The sequence below is a fragment of the Cyprinodon variegatus genome, unplaced genomic scaffold (genome assembly GCF_000732505.1).
Source record: "Cyprinodon variegatus isolate N-32 unplaced genomic scaffold, C_variegatus-1.0 Scaffold497, whole genome shotgun sequence".
Classification (NCBI taxonomy): Eukaryota; Metazoa; Chordata; class Actinopteri; order Cyprinodontiformes; family Cyprinodontidae; genus Cyprinodon; species Cyprinodon variegatus.
The window spans coordinates 20,334-31,512 of record NW_015150950.1 but is presented as its reverse complement, the minus strand read 5'-3'; the positions used below and the strand labels follow the sequence as shown (position 1 = coordinate 31,512).

Here is an 11,179-nt window from a genome sequence, read left to right as displayed (position 1 = left end):
TCCACTTCATTTAAATGAAGAGGCTCTGATTGCATGTCTATAGGTGACATATCCTTCTTTTTAATAATAGTTTCATACCCTGTACATCAATAACCAGGCTCCTATTTTGTTATATTGTTAGGAATATTTTTTATTGAATGTTGTACAAGTCTGTTAAACCCTAATAATACCTTCCTGTTATGTGTCAGAACTGATGTTTTGCCAGGTAGTTTATCTAATTAGGACATTTCATAAATTTATTAAGTCAGTTAATAAAAAGTCATCTTCATTATGTATGAGGGAAAGATTTGGGGAATTGTATGAGAGCGGTGTTCTTGATCTAAGAACAAAGTGTTATATTTTGACTGGAGCCATGGACGTGTCCTCACCTGCAAACGTGTATGATGTAATGATGTGATGATGTGGTAGACTGGAGATGCTTCTCTAACTGTCATTCAGGGCAACTCGATAAGCGCTGCCTTCTATAACCCCAAGCAACTTCTCTGATCTGAGTAAGATTACAATTTATGTCAAAATCTGTTGACATATCTCATTGTTATTTATTACACATACATTATGAAGTGTTATTTAAAGTGCTTTTCTCTTCTCAGGAAAAGAACCGGAGTGAGAAAGCTTCAAGGTGTAAACACAGAGCTTTCCTTAACAATATATTTTAAGTAAAATTATTTTAAAGAAAGCATTTCCTTTATTCAGTCTGTATTTAATACAGGTCACACAACACATTATAAGGATGTTCCATGTTTTGATTCAGAATATTGTGAAAAAATATTTTTCGCCTGTTATTGAAAGACAAAAATTCAGGTTTTTAAAAAAGTTCACTAATCAATTAATTGTTAGTCGATGGATAAGCGCAATCAGCTTTAGATTAATTCATTAATTAATAACTTCATCTCTAATTACCAGTCACTTAAATACGGGATGAACAATTTGTGGAAATGACAAATATTAGTTGTTTTGTCCACAAATGTAGTCTTTATGGACAGGCGAAATAAAAGATTGCAGAAATGTTGCCATGCAGGGATCACATTAAACACATGGGAGAGGGTGGCTGAATGAGACTCATTTTCAAAATTCATCCTGAGACACTGTGACACAACATTTAACCGTGAACACACATGCCCCACTGCAAAGCATGGTGTTGGCAGTGTCATGCTACGGGAGTCTTTCCTTTTAGCTGATATAAACAAGTCAGAGTTGATGAGAAAATAGATAGAGACATGCTGGAGGTACAATGAATACAGACTGAGCTTAGTCCAGACTGAGCAACCTGAATGGTTTCCATAATTGCACTAACAAGTTCAGATTTCAGATTTTCACAAAATTTGTAGTAATTAAAGTTTCACTCATATAAAACGCAATGATGTACAATAAAGCTGTTGTCTCTCATGTGTCAAAATGTGGAACGGTTTAAAGGAAATGAATGGTTTCTGAAGAAAGAGGAATCATGTCCGTAATTTGACACTTAACTGTTGGTAGCTTTGTAAGCATGAAACAGCCAACAGGAATTACTGAATAGAAGCTTTGAACCTCCATGTTACATAAGAACCCTGGACTCACATCCGTACATGACTGGAATCTCTGGACAACAATCCAGACACAAATCCAAGAGGCTGCAGGGAAATAAAAGTAATGCAAGATCTCATAGAGCAAGAAATCACATCCATGTCATGTTCTCTTGGCTCCTGTGATTCTAAGTTTCATATGTAGTTAGAATTTCCTAATGCAATTTTTTTTTTCTACAAAAAATAACAGGCATTCTGTTTTATTCATGGTTGTAATATTCATTACGTCCATTCCTTTGTTGGGCTGCTGTGATGTTTAATAGAAGCTGTTGGCCTTGAAGAGTGAAGGGCTCCACTAGTGGATTGTTTCTCACACAAAATGTTCAAATATAAAAAAAAAAATGCCTCTTGTCAGTTTTGTCTAGCATCCTGAACCTTCATATTTACATAATGATTGCAGCTGTTTCCTTGGATCTCAATATGATGCTGTTGTTGCCATAGTTCCCAAATACAGCAGATTCCCAAATATGTGTGCTGGAAGTCTACCATGCATAAATAAGTTCTGTAGTTGATATTTGGAGATCAGATCAATATTGGATAATTCAGCCATGCTGTAATGTTTAGATACATTCTTAATCTATTGTTAATGGTACATGTATCTGAATCCGTAGGTCACCAAACAGCATGTTTTTTTTTTTTTTTTTTGATGTAGATAAACATAACTGTTTTGTAACTAATTTGAAAACCAATTAAGCTTACTTTCTTTATACAAATTAAGCTAAATTCAAACAACAGTTAATGACTTATCTGTCTAACAAAACAAACATACTCATCAGGGTACTTTTTCCATCTTCTGCTTACCTGCGTCCTGTTGGCCATGGCTGCTCTCAGCTGTGCCTCTGAGGTCTGTTCGGGCTGCACACTCTGGGAGCAGGATAATCCTGTAGCTGATTGAACCAGCATTCAGGCTGGATCTGCAGACAGAGCAGTTAGTTACTCAACAGAGATCAAAACAATCTTAAGCCTCCATGCAAGAGGCTGTAGAACGAAGGATTAGAGTCTCAAACATTACAAGCTCTCATTCAAGCAGCTCTGTGGCAGTATTAATGCAGGTCCAGGTACAGTATGTGCTAATCAATATAAATGCCTTTAAAAAATCTGCATGCAGATAAATTCTATGAATTAACAAAACAACATAGAAGCCAGCCAGGAAACCAAGTTAGGGGAAATAACATTTCCATTTGCTTATGGGAAATAGAAGTTGTTGGATGAATATAGTTATTTTAATAAAACCTAATTAACTTAGTACATAAAAATACAGATTTTTTTTTTTTTTTTTTTCTTTATTCTTTGATTCATCTAAAGGGTGACTAGTAAAGCTAACAGAAATCTGTGGTACCTTCCATAACTGGAATGCATTGTTGTATTGTGTAACAAAGCTCCTACTCTGTACAAGCAGGGCTTTTTACTGCCTGGTCACTTTTGGAAAAAAAAACAAAAAAGTGAGGTGACCTAAGCCCCTGAGAAAATCCTAAACCGAGAAAGAAATGGCAAGCATTTTCAGCTGATGGATCATAACCAGGGTGAAAGACTTCCAAACATTGATATTTTTAAAATGATAAAGAAAACAATTAAATACAATAAAAACACAATCAAAAAAGTTTGCGAACAATTTGCTTCAATTTCTTTACAGTTTCATGTTATCACAAATGCAAAAAAATAATTTCTATCGAAAGGGTTGCCAGATTTTATTTAGGAGGACAAGCAGAGTTTTTCCTAAAACTCCAACACTGCTGAGGTTGGAAGCGATAAATTTAGTTTTTAATCAACAGATCCTGATGAGCTTGGATATATATGTTAATCTCACTGGGCCAGATCATCTGAATTAAGGCTCTCAGTGATGCCAACTGCAGCCCAATAAACATAAGATGGTATGTGCAAGAGAAGGACTTAAAAAGCCTCTTAAAAGCTGAATTTCTTCCCACGCTTCAATCCAAGTCAGCAATATCTTGGAGCCTTCTCCTTCAGTAAAAGAATGAATGTAGGCTTGATTGGAATAAAAACAAAAATACTCACCTATAACTATAAACTTGTATCCATCAGTGTTTAAGATGGTTTACCAGTCATTTTTTTAGACACACCAACAGGGATTAATATTAATATGTTAGAGCTGCCCAACCAGAATCCTGATTTGAATCTGATTGGGAATTAATGGAGAGAACTAGAAATAACCGGTTTGTTTTTATTAACCCAGACTTGGAAGCTCATTCACCAGGGATGAAATTTCGAAATACCAGATGAGCAGAATTCCTTAACTGCCTGAAGTTATCATTCTAAACTAAACAAGACTGAGGTGTTATTCTTAAAACATTAACTCGTTGAAAGGTTAATCCCAGGACTGACAGGACTGTTAGGACTGAACTGACAGTGACTTTCCTCGCTTGCACTGAGGAAGACATGACAAATGACAGTTTCCTTTGTACTTGTAATTGATTAATAGCTACTTGTAGAATGCAAGCAATTTTGTTGAAGGTAAATCGATACTTATGTCTATTCAGACCAGTAGGGGTAGCTTGAACTTAGGCTAGCAGTTATTTGCATCTACAGCTATGAAAAAAAAAGACGAAAAAAAACAACAGTAGATTAAAAATGTTCTAGAAGCATCTTGAGTTTTATCAAACTTTTCTGCCCAACTATCTCTAACCAGATGAAAGGATGCATGTTAACACAAGGCTCTGGTGAATTCACTGAGGCATTGTTCCCTTAAAACAACAGGGAATCTCTTTGTTTTGCAATGAATGGAACACATAGAAAAATGCTCCTTTGTTTTTTTTTTTTGTTCCTTACCTCAGAGGGTCTAGGTAGGCGGCCTTGCATGCTGATTCTGGGTGTTTTTGAACAGGTTTTTCCTCTTTTTTTGACCGACATACTTTGTCCGGAGGAGGGTGTTCTGTATAATTAAATGCAATAGACTGAGCTTTGATGGATTCTGTTTTAAACCAATAAGCTAAATTTTTCCAGTTTAAGAATCAAGATGACATTGGACTTCATAAGATCTAAATTCAATCACATCGTTTCATGTTATTGAAGAATAAGACTAATTTAAGTTGAATTTAGTCTGACATTGAGATGATATAAGGTGTTATACTCTGAAAAAAATCAGCTTTCATTCATTATGTTGGTAAGAGCCCCTTTTTTTGCAAACTTTAACTTTTAAACCCAGTTTGTTAGCAATTTACAAAAAATAATATTTAAGTGCTAATTAGTTTTTGGGGAATGTACTTTTTTTGCTATAGATGTTTAAAAATCTTTTGAGGTCACAAGGGATAACACCTTATGTGGTCTTTCATTAAATATTTAATTTAATTCAAAAATACACCTATATTTTAGAGATTTTCTGGTCATTTGGGTTTAAAAAACAAAAATTTATCTAGCTGTTTGATATTTTATTGTTTCAGTATAAATCAAAATATAGATACCAAAGTAGATTTCCAATCCAGCAATGGTTCAAAAGGATTGTTTGACTTTTTTTTTTTTTTATATATATATCATAGATGTTGACATTTATGTCATTGCGATTTGCCAAATTTGGTTTGAATTATTTTTAATTAAATACTAATTAATCTCAAAATAATGTTTCCATTCTTAGCTGGGGAGATACACCACAAGCTAGTATGTATTCTAGGTTAATAACACTAAAATTGAAACCTAAATCACCTTTTTTTTTTCAGATTCTTTTTTTTTTTTTTTTTAATATGGTGAAATAAAACATTAAAATTAAAAACAAACTCAATGAATCCAAACAAACCAGTGACAGTTGCTAACATCAGGAAGTCGTCATTTAATATCAAATATTGCATTAGAGCTTTATCACTGCAAGCTAGATTTGATATATTACAAATTATATTTATTTTCCCATTAAAAAGAAAGAAAAAGAAAGCAAAAAGTCCTTTTTAATATTTTAACCAACCTGAAAATAAAAATCGCACATTACGTTTTAGGAACCCGATAGTTAACACCAGAAGAGCTGCGCTAGATCAATAAAACCTTAAGAGTTCAGACAAACAATGCAGCAGTTAGCGGATGTTTAGATTACATCTCTTTTTGCGAAAACTTTTAACATCCCAGAAAAATCTGTTGAAATTAAATAGAAGTCACAAAAGTCTAGCTTATGAACATCAAATAAGAACAAAGCCTAACTACGCAGCAATGTTGTTGGTCTTAAATATTTTGCCACATTTCAGAACACTCAACAGGAACAAAAAAATGACTTACCGGTAATCTACAGAAACACTTTTTTAATGTGTGCCTTTTTTAAGTTTACTTTCTTAAATCATACCTATAACTCCAAATGACGTTATGTACACAAGGAAGTCCAAGATGCAGACATGTAAGTAGCTTGAAGTATCAAATATAATATTCTGTACAAGGTCCTCAATACAAACACATCTACAGAACCTATCAAAATGTCTTAGAATTTCATTCATTTTTATAGAATTACATTCTATTACAATAAACAGAATTACCAAATAAATATATATTACAATGGCCTCTCACTGTGGAGATAAGTTTCTGACAGACACTGATGTAGTATAAAATCTAAAGTATAAACATGAGGAAAAACAAAAGGTAAATCAGTCCTACTTCACATTTGTTTTCACAGCTGATTAATGAAATCTGAGACCCAGTGTTAAAGTGTCAGTCAGCTGAGAGGAATTCAGTCATTTTTCCAGACATATTTACATTGTTTACATTTTCCCTTTGAAGAAACCAAACTTTAAATCTGTGCAACAGTTTAAAAACCAAAATTCTAGTTTAAAGGATATATCAGATAAAAAAAAAATAGAAAAAGTAAATAGATTCCTGAAGAAACTACTGCAGGCATGATACAAAAGTGCTTTTATTCCTCTTCCACTTCTGTAAAAATGTCACTTAGGAAGAACTGCGACACGCTGGTAGGCTCCTCTTCAACGAAGCCGCTATCCCGTTCAGGTGAAGTCGGAGCCTGCAGGATAGAGTAAAAGGTTAGTTTTCATCAAACGGACGGTGGAGCTGAAACAAATCTGTATCCTCTTTACCGTAGATGAAGAAGTCAGGTCGATGTGAACCCCCACAGTTGTTGGTGATTTTGTTTTTCTGGGAATACTATAATTTGATCCAGACAAGTTAGGCTCTGATGAGGACATATGTGACGCTCCTGATGTGGATTTCCCTCTACTTCTAGTTTTTGCTGCTTTCCTGGTCGGGGGATTCCTGCTTTCAGTAACGCTTGGTTCAGAAATGCTGGAGGTAGAAGCTTTGGCTTTTCTGTGTTTAAGTAAAAGAAGACAATTTAAATACGAGTCAAAGTTACCTTATAAGACAACATGATAAATTACACAGATGTTCTTTCTCACCTTGTCCGTCGACTTTTCTTGTCAGCTACATCATCGATCGTTTTACTTGGCTCTGCAATGGTGTTGATGGCTATCGGCTCCACAGGAATTTCAGGGTGCACTCCGGATTCCAAACTCGCCCCAGTGGTGCTGCAAAGGGAGGGAACCCCAGAAGTGCTGCAATGAGAGGGAACCCCAGAAGTGCTGCAATGAGAGGAAAGTTGGAGGATTCAGACAGAAAACTCAACATTCCAAACCTTTCTAGGTGGAGAGGCAGTTTTATCACTAACCTTGACTGCTGTCCCGATGTATCTGTTGCAGGAAGGTAAGTGAGATTCTCAGCTTCACTCATTCCCACTCCCCCTGCTGATGAGACTGGGATCTCAGTCAGAGAAAGGATAAAAAATGGTTCATCTGGATCTGAAGGCACTTGTTCTGGGAGCACTGAGAGAAGAAGCGGCATCATTCAGACAAAAACGATCAGGAAAGAGAAATCAGCTACAGAATACAAACTTCAAACAAGATTTTTTGAGGGAAGGATCATCTCGGACTGACTTACGTGCTGACAGGAGCGAATCTCTCTGAATCCCCTCGGTGCTTGATGTTTGATGCTAAGATTAAAGGAATCAAAGTGAGAAATTTGAGGGAATGCAACAGCATATTTTTGTGTAGCACATTCCATCCATGATCAAAGTGCTGACTTTTCAAACTAGACAAATTGCTTCATCGCCCTATTTATTAAAAGGAGGTTCCAGAGTCTTGTAAAGGCATTCACACCCTTTATACTTCATCCACATTTAAAATGCTACAGTTACAAACACAAACGTTTTTCTTGGAAGTTCAACTATAGTTTTATTGAACATCACTTCCAAAGGCAGTTGGTTGGATAAATATGATATTTTAAAACACTAATAACCCCTTGAGCTTCACTATCATGTACTGCTTTCTGTGTGTCTAACACATAAGAATTAAATCTTTTATTATATGTCATGAGTATTAAGGTATGTGAACTCCCTTACTGCCTTTAAATAAGATCATCTAAATTCCTCTTTCTGGTAAAATATGAATGTTAAACAGGCATTTATGTTTTTGCTTTGGCAACAAATTGGATATCATCTTTACTACTTTGATTAATCATAGTCACATTTAAAAAAGAAGTAATAATCTAGGATATTCAGGGAAAATGCTTTAAAATACCTAAATAACACTTCGAGATGCCTTTCTAATGCTTCCATGTTTAAGTACAACCAACGTAATTACAGCTACCAAACATTAGAGGGCGCCTTCTCTCTCTTTCTGTTCAGGTTTATACAGTCTATAAATCCCATTATAGAAACTAGATCATCTGAAGACTGTTCCACAGGGGAATAAGAGAGTCTTCTTTTTCTAAATATTATTAAGGCATTAATGTTTTTTTTTTTTTTATCTGAAAAAATATCATTAAACCACAATGTGTCTTAAAAAAGTGAGTTCACAAAAAGCAAACTTACTGGCCACAACATTACTGAGTTATAGAGGAACCGTTTATATAGTTATTACAGGAAAAATGTAGAGGGAATTTGCAAAACTGTTGAAAATTATATATATTAGTACAGGATGAATCATTTAAGAGAAATATTAGTAAAGGCGTGTATTTGTCCTACCTCGCTAGTGGATCCTTCTTTATGCTCACATTGAGAAGCATTATTTGAATTGGTGTCTTTTTTATTTTGCTTCCTAATTAGTCTTTCTTCCTGCTCCTGGCTGCGTGCACAGAGTTCAGACGCAGGTTTTTGATCACCAGAGGTTCTAAGGGGGTGTGAGGAACTATCAGAGTCTACAGAAAAGAAAAACAAGTTTAGATCACATTAGCTGAACCATTAAAACCACAACCACCTATGTAGGACAGCCTAGTGAACAGGAAGGGCTATCGAACCTGAACCTGTTGATTGTGTCTTTCCAACTGCCTGGGTTTGCTGGGGACGACTGCTGCATCTCAGGTTGGGTTTAGGTTTAATCAGCCTCCCTCTGGCAGCTTTTCCTGATGCCTTAGAAGAGCCTGTTAACTCTGATGGTGTTACATCACTACTTTAAAAGGTGAACCAAGCAAAAATAAAGGGAGAGGGTTTATTCCCTAATAGTAGAAAAAACACAAAGGAAATGAATTTACCAGCACATGTATGTCTTACCCTTGGACAGAGGAGCCTCTCTTAGGAGGTGAGACACTGGTATTAGAAGTTGAAGGGATGTTCGTTATTGCAGTCTGAGGAGCATCTGTTTGGGTATTTGAGCTGTAGACCAGTGACGGCATATCCAAGCCGCCAACCCCAGATGAAAGGGATTCAGGCTCACCTGGATCATTATCTGACATTGTCATTTTACAAGAATCTGTCTGTTGTTCCAGTGAAACGGCAGAGGGCTTCTCTTCAGAAGGTCTACTGTGCTTGTCTGATTGCAGCTTTCCAACTCCACAGCTCGACTTCAGATTAGGCTTGGGTTTGGAGAACCTTTGTCTTCTTGTTGGTGTGCTTTTTTCTGTGACAACTGAAGTTGAAACTTGTCCAACGTTGGTCAGTGTCTTTTTCTCGGTTTCTCTTTCTTCTTCAGGGTTTGGACTTTGTGGTTTTTCTATTGACTTTTCAGCATTTGATTTTTCCTCCTGCTGATCACCGGCAGGCCAGTTACCCACATTCGTAGGTTTAGTGCGGTCTTGGACCAAAGCATCTATGTTGAAAGTGCTCCCCTTTTGTAAACTGGTTGAAGGTGAATCAACTGTTGGCGCAGCATTCATACTTTCACTCACTCCATCCTGAGGTGTCAGGTTTGCATCAGTGAACTTAAAACACTTCTCCTCCTCCATGGCAGTCCACTGTTCCCTGAGTTTAGGTTGCACCGGAGCTTTGTCTTCGTGCTTTGACCTTGATGGTCTTGAAGTCTGTGATAAATTTGGTTTAGGCTTTTGTGATCGACTTCTTCTGACCTGGCTGACTGATGGCATTTTATCTTCCTTTGGAATGACNTGTGAACCAGGACTTTTTACTGTTGTTTCTGCTGGAGACTGAGGCTTTGTCTTAATGGCCCTTGAAGTCTGTGATAAATTTGGTTTAGGCTTTTGTGATCGACTCCTTCTGACCTGGCTGACTGATGGCACTTTATCTTCCTTTGGAATGACTTCTGAGGCTGTAATGTAAGCTTCAGAATGGTCGCTTGTTTCTGAAGCAGCTTCAGAGTTCAGGTTTGACTCTTGACCAAATTGTGGTTCTTTAACCGTTCGATCAATCAGTGCATGATTGCTTTTAGTGATCAAAGATCTATGATCCGCTTTAAGGTTCTTAACAGACGCTGACTCTTGTTCTTCATGTAGCCCAGAACTGAGAGTAGAGTCCTGTTCCTTAGCAGCTGGTGCTGCTGCATTCATCCCTGACTGATCATCAGACCCTATCTCTTTTATTTCTGGAGGTCTCACAATGGAGCCGGATGTCGGCGGTGACATTGGATCTGATACAGGATCAGTATCTTTGTTCAGTATTTCACAAATAGTCTGGTTTTGTTCCAGTCCTATCACCTTGTGTTCAGGATCTGCATGCTGCCCTGACTGGTTTTCAGATGCTTCAGCTTTAAGCCTTGCAGATCTTGAGGTCTGAGGTATGTTAGGCTTGGGTTTGAGTTTGGATAATCGATTCCTCTTCTGCTGTCCAATAATTTTGCTGTCATGTTTGCAGACGGTCGACTCTTCTTCCGGTCTGACAACCACAGCAGGTTGACCCCGCTGGTCCTGGACTGGGTGAAGATCAAAATTTGTTGGGACGATATTTGATGTCATTGCATCATTACAACTACTTTCACTGGGAGAAACTGAATCTTTATCCATGAGCTTGGAGACTGACTCTGAGTCATCAGTAGTTTGATTTCTGTTTCTCTTAGCAGTAACTGGAGTGAAGTTCTGGTCATCTGTGGCACTTTGATTCGATCCTGCTTCCATGTCTTTCTGATTAACTAGCTCAGAACTTGTCTTCTCCTGCTCATTTGTGGATGGCATTTCCTTTAATAGATTAATTGAGTCTGATGTCAGTGGTGGATTTAAACGTAAAGCAGAGCCAGTGGCTACAAGCTGTTGCTCAGACGTTGAAGTGCTTGGAGTTTGTAGGGGAACCTTCACTGTTGACTTTGTAGGTAATTCAGGATGTGAACCAGGACTTTTTACTGTCGTTTCTGCTGGAGACTGAGGCTTCGTCTTAATGGCCCTTGAAGTCTGTGATAAATTTGGTTTAGGCTTTTGTGATCGACTTCTTCTGACCTGGCTGACTGATGGCATTTTATCTT

The 11,179-nt window shown here is 37.0% G+C and overlaps 3 protein-coding genes across 6 annotated transcripts in view; all 3 read right to left on the bottom strand.

Annotated features, from left to right (window-relative positions):
• The window catches only part of LOC107094652 (rhotekin-like), a 33,927-nt gene extending 31,472 nt beyond the window's left edge, over nucleotides 1-2,455 (bottom strand). For both annotated transcript variants that reach the window (XM_015390405.1, XM_015390406.1), the window contains exon 1: nucleotides 2,364-2,455. In XM_015390405.1, the coding sequence (XP_015245891.1) occupies nucleotides 2,364-2,381 (18 nt within the window). In that variant the 5' untranslated portion in view covers nucleotides 2,382-2,455. The remainder of the gene's footprint in view (nucleotides 1-2,363) is intronic.
• Nucleotides 2,456-5,328: 2,873 nt separating this feature from the next.
• Nucleotides 5,329-9,878, bottom strand: LOC107094653 (hyphally regulated cell wall protein 3-like). Of its 3 annotated transcripts, none has more exons than XM_015390407.1 (8): nucleotides 9,046-9,878; nucleotides 8,793-8,944; nucleotides 8,521-8,693; nucleotides 7,437-7,488; nucleotides 7,168-7,321; nucleotides 6,899-7,081; nucleotides 6,581-6,809; nucleotides 5,329-6,507 (listed from the first exon to the last, which is right to left on the bottom strand). In XM_015390407.1, exons 1-8 carry the CDS (start codon nucleotides 9,852-9,854, stop codon nucleotides 6,403-6,405), a joined length of 1,857 nt encoding a protein of 618 aa, XP_015245893.1. In that variant the 5' UTR covers nucleotides 9,855-9,878; the 3' UTR covers nucleotides 5,329-6,402. The 3 variants fall into 3 exon arrangements, with proteins under 3 accessions (XP_015245893.1, XP_015245895.1, XP_015245894.1); XM_015390409.1 differs by having other exon boundaries at nucleotides 6,899-7,054; XM_015390408.1 differs by having other exon boundaries at nucleotides 8,793-8,941.
• bdp1 (B double prime 1, subunit of RNA polymerase III transcription initiation factor IIIB) overlaps nucleotides 9,858-11,179 on the bottom strand; it is a gene marked incomplete at its 3' end in the record, with an annotated part of 19,708 nt that continues 18,386 nt past the window's right edge. The window contains exon 21 of the mRNA XM_015390404.1: nucleotides 9,858-11,179. Within this exon, the coding sequence (XP_015245890.1) occupies nucleotides 9,858-11,179 (1,322 nt within the window).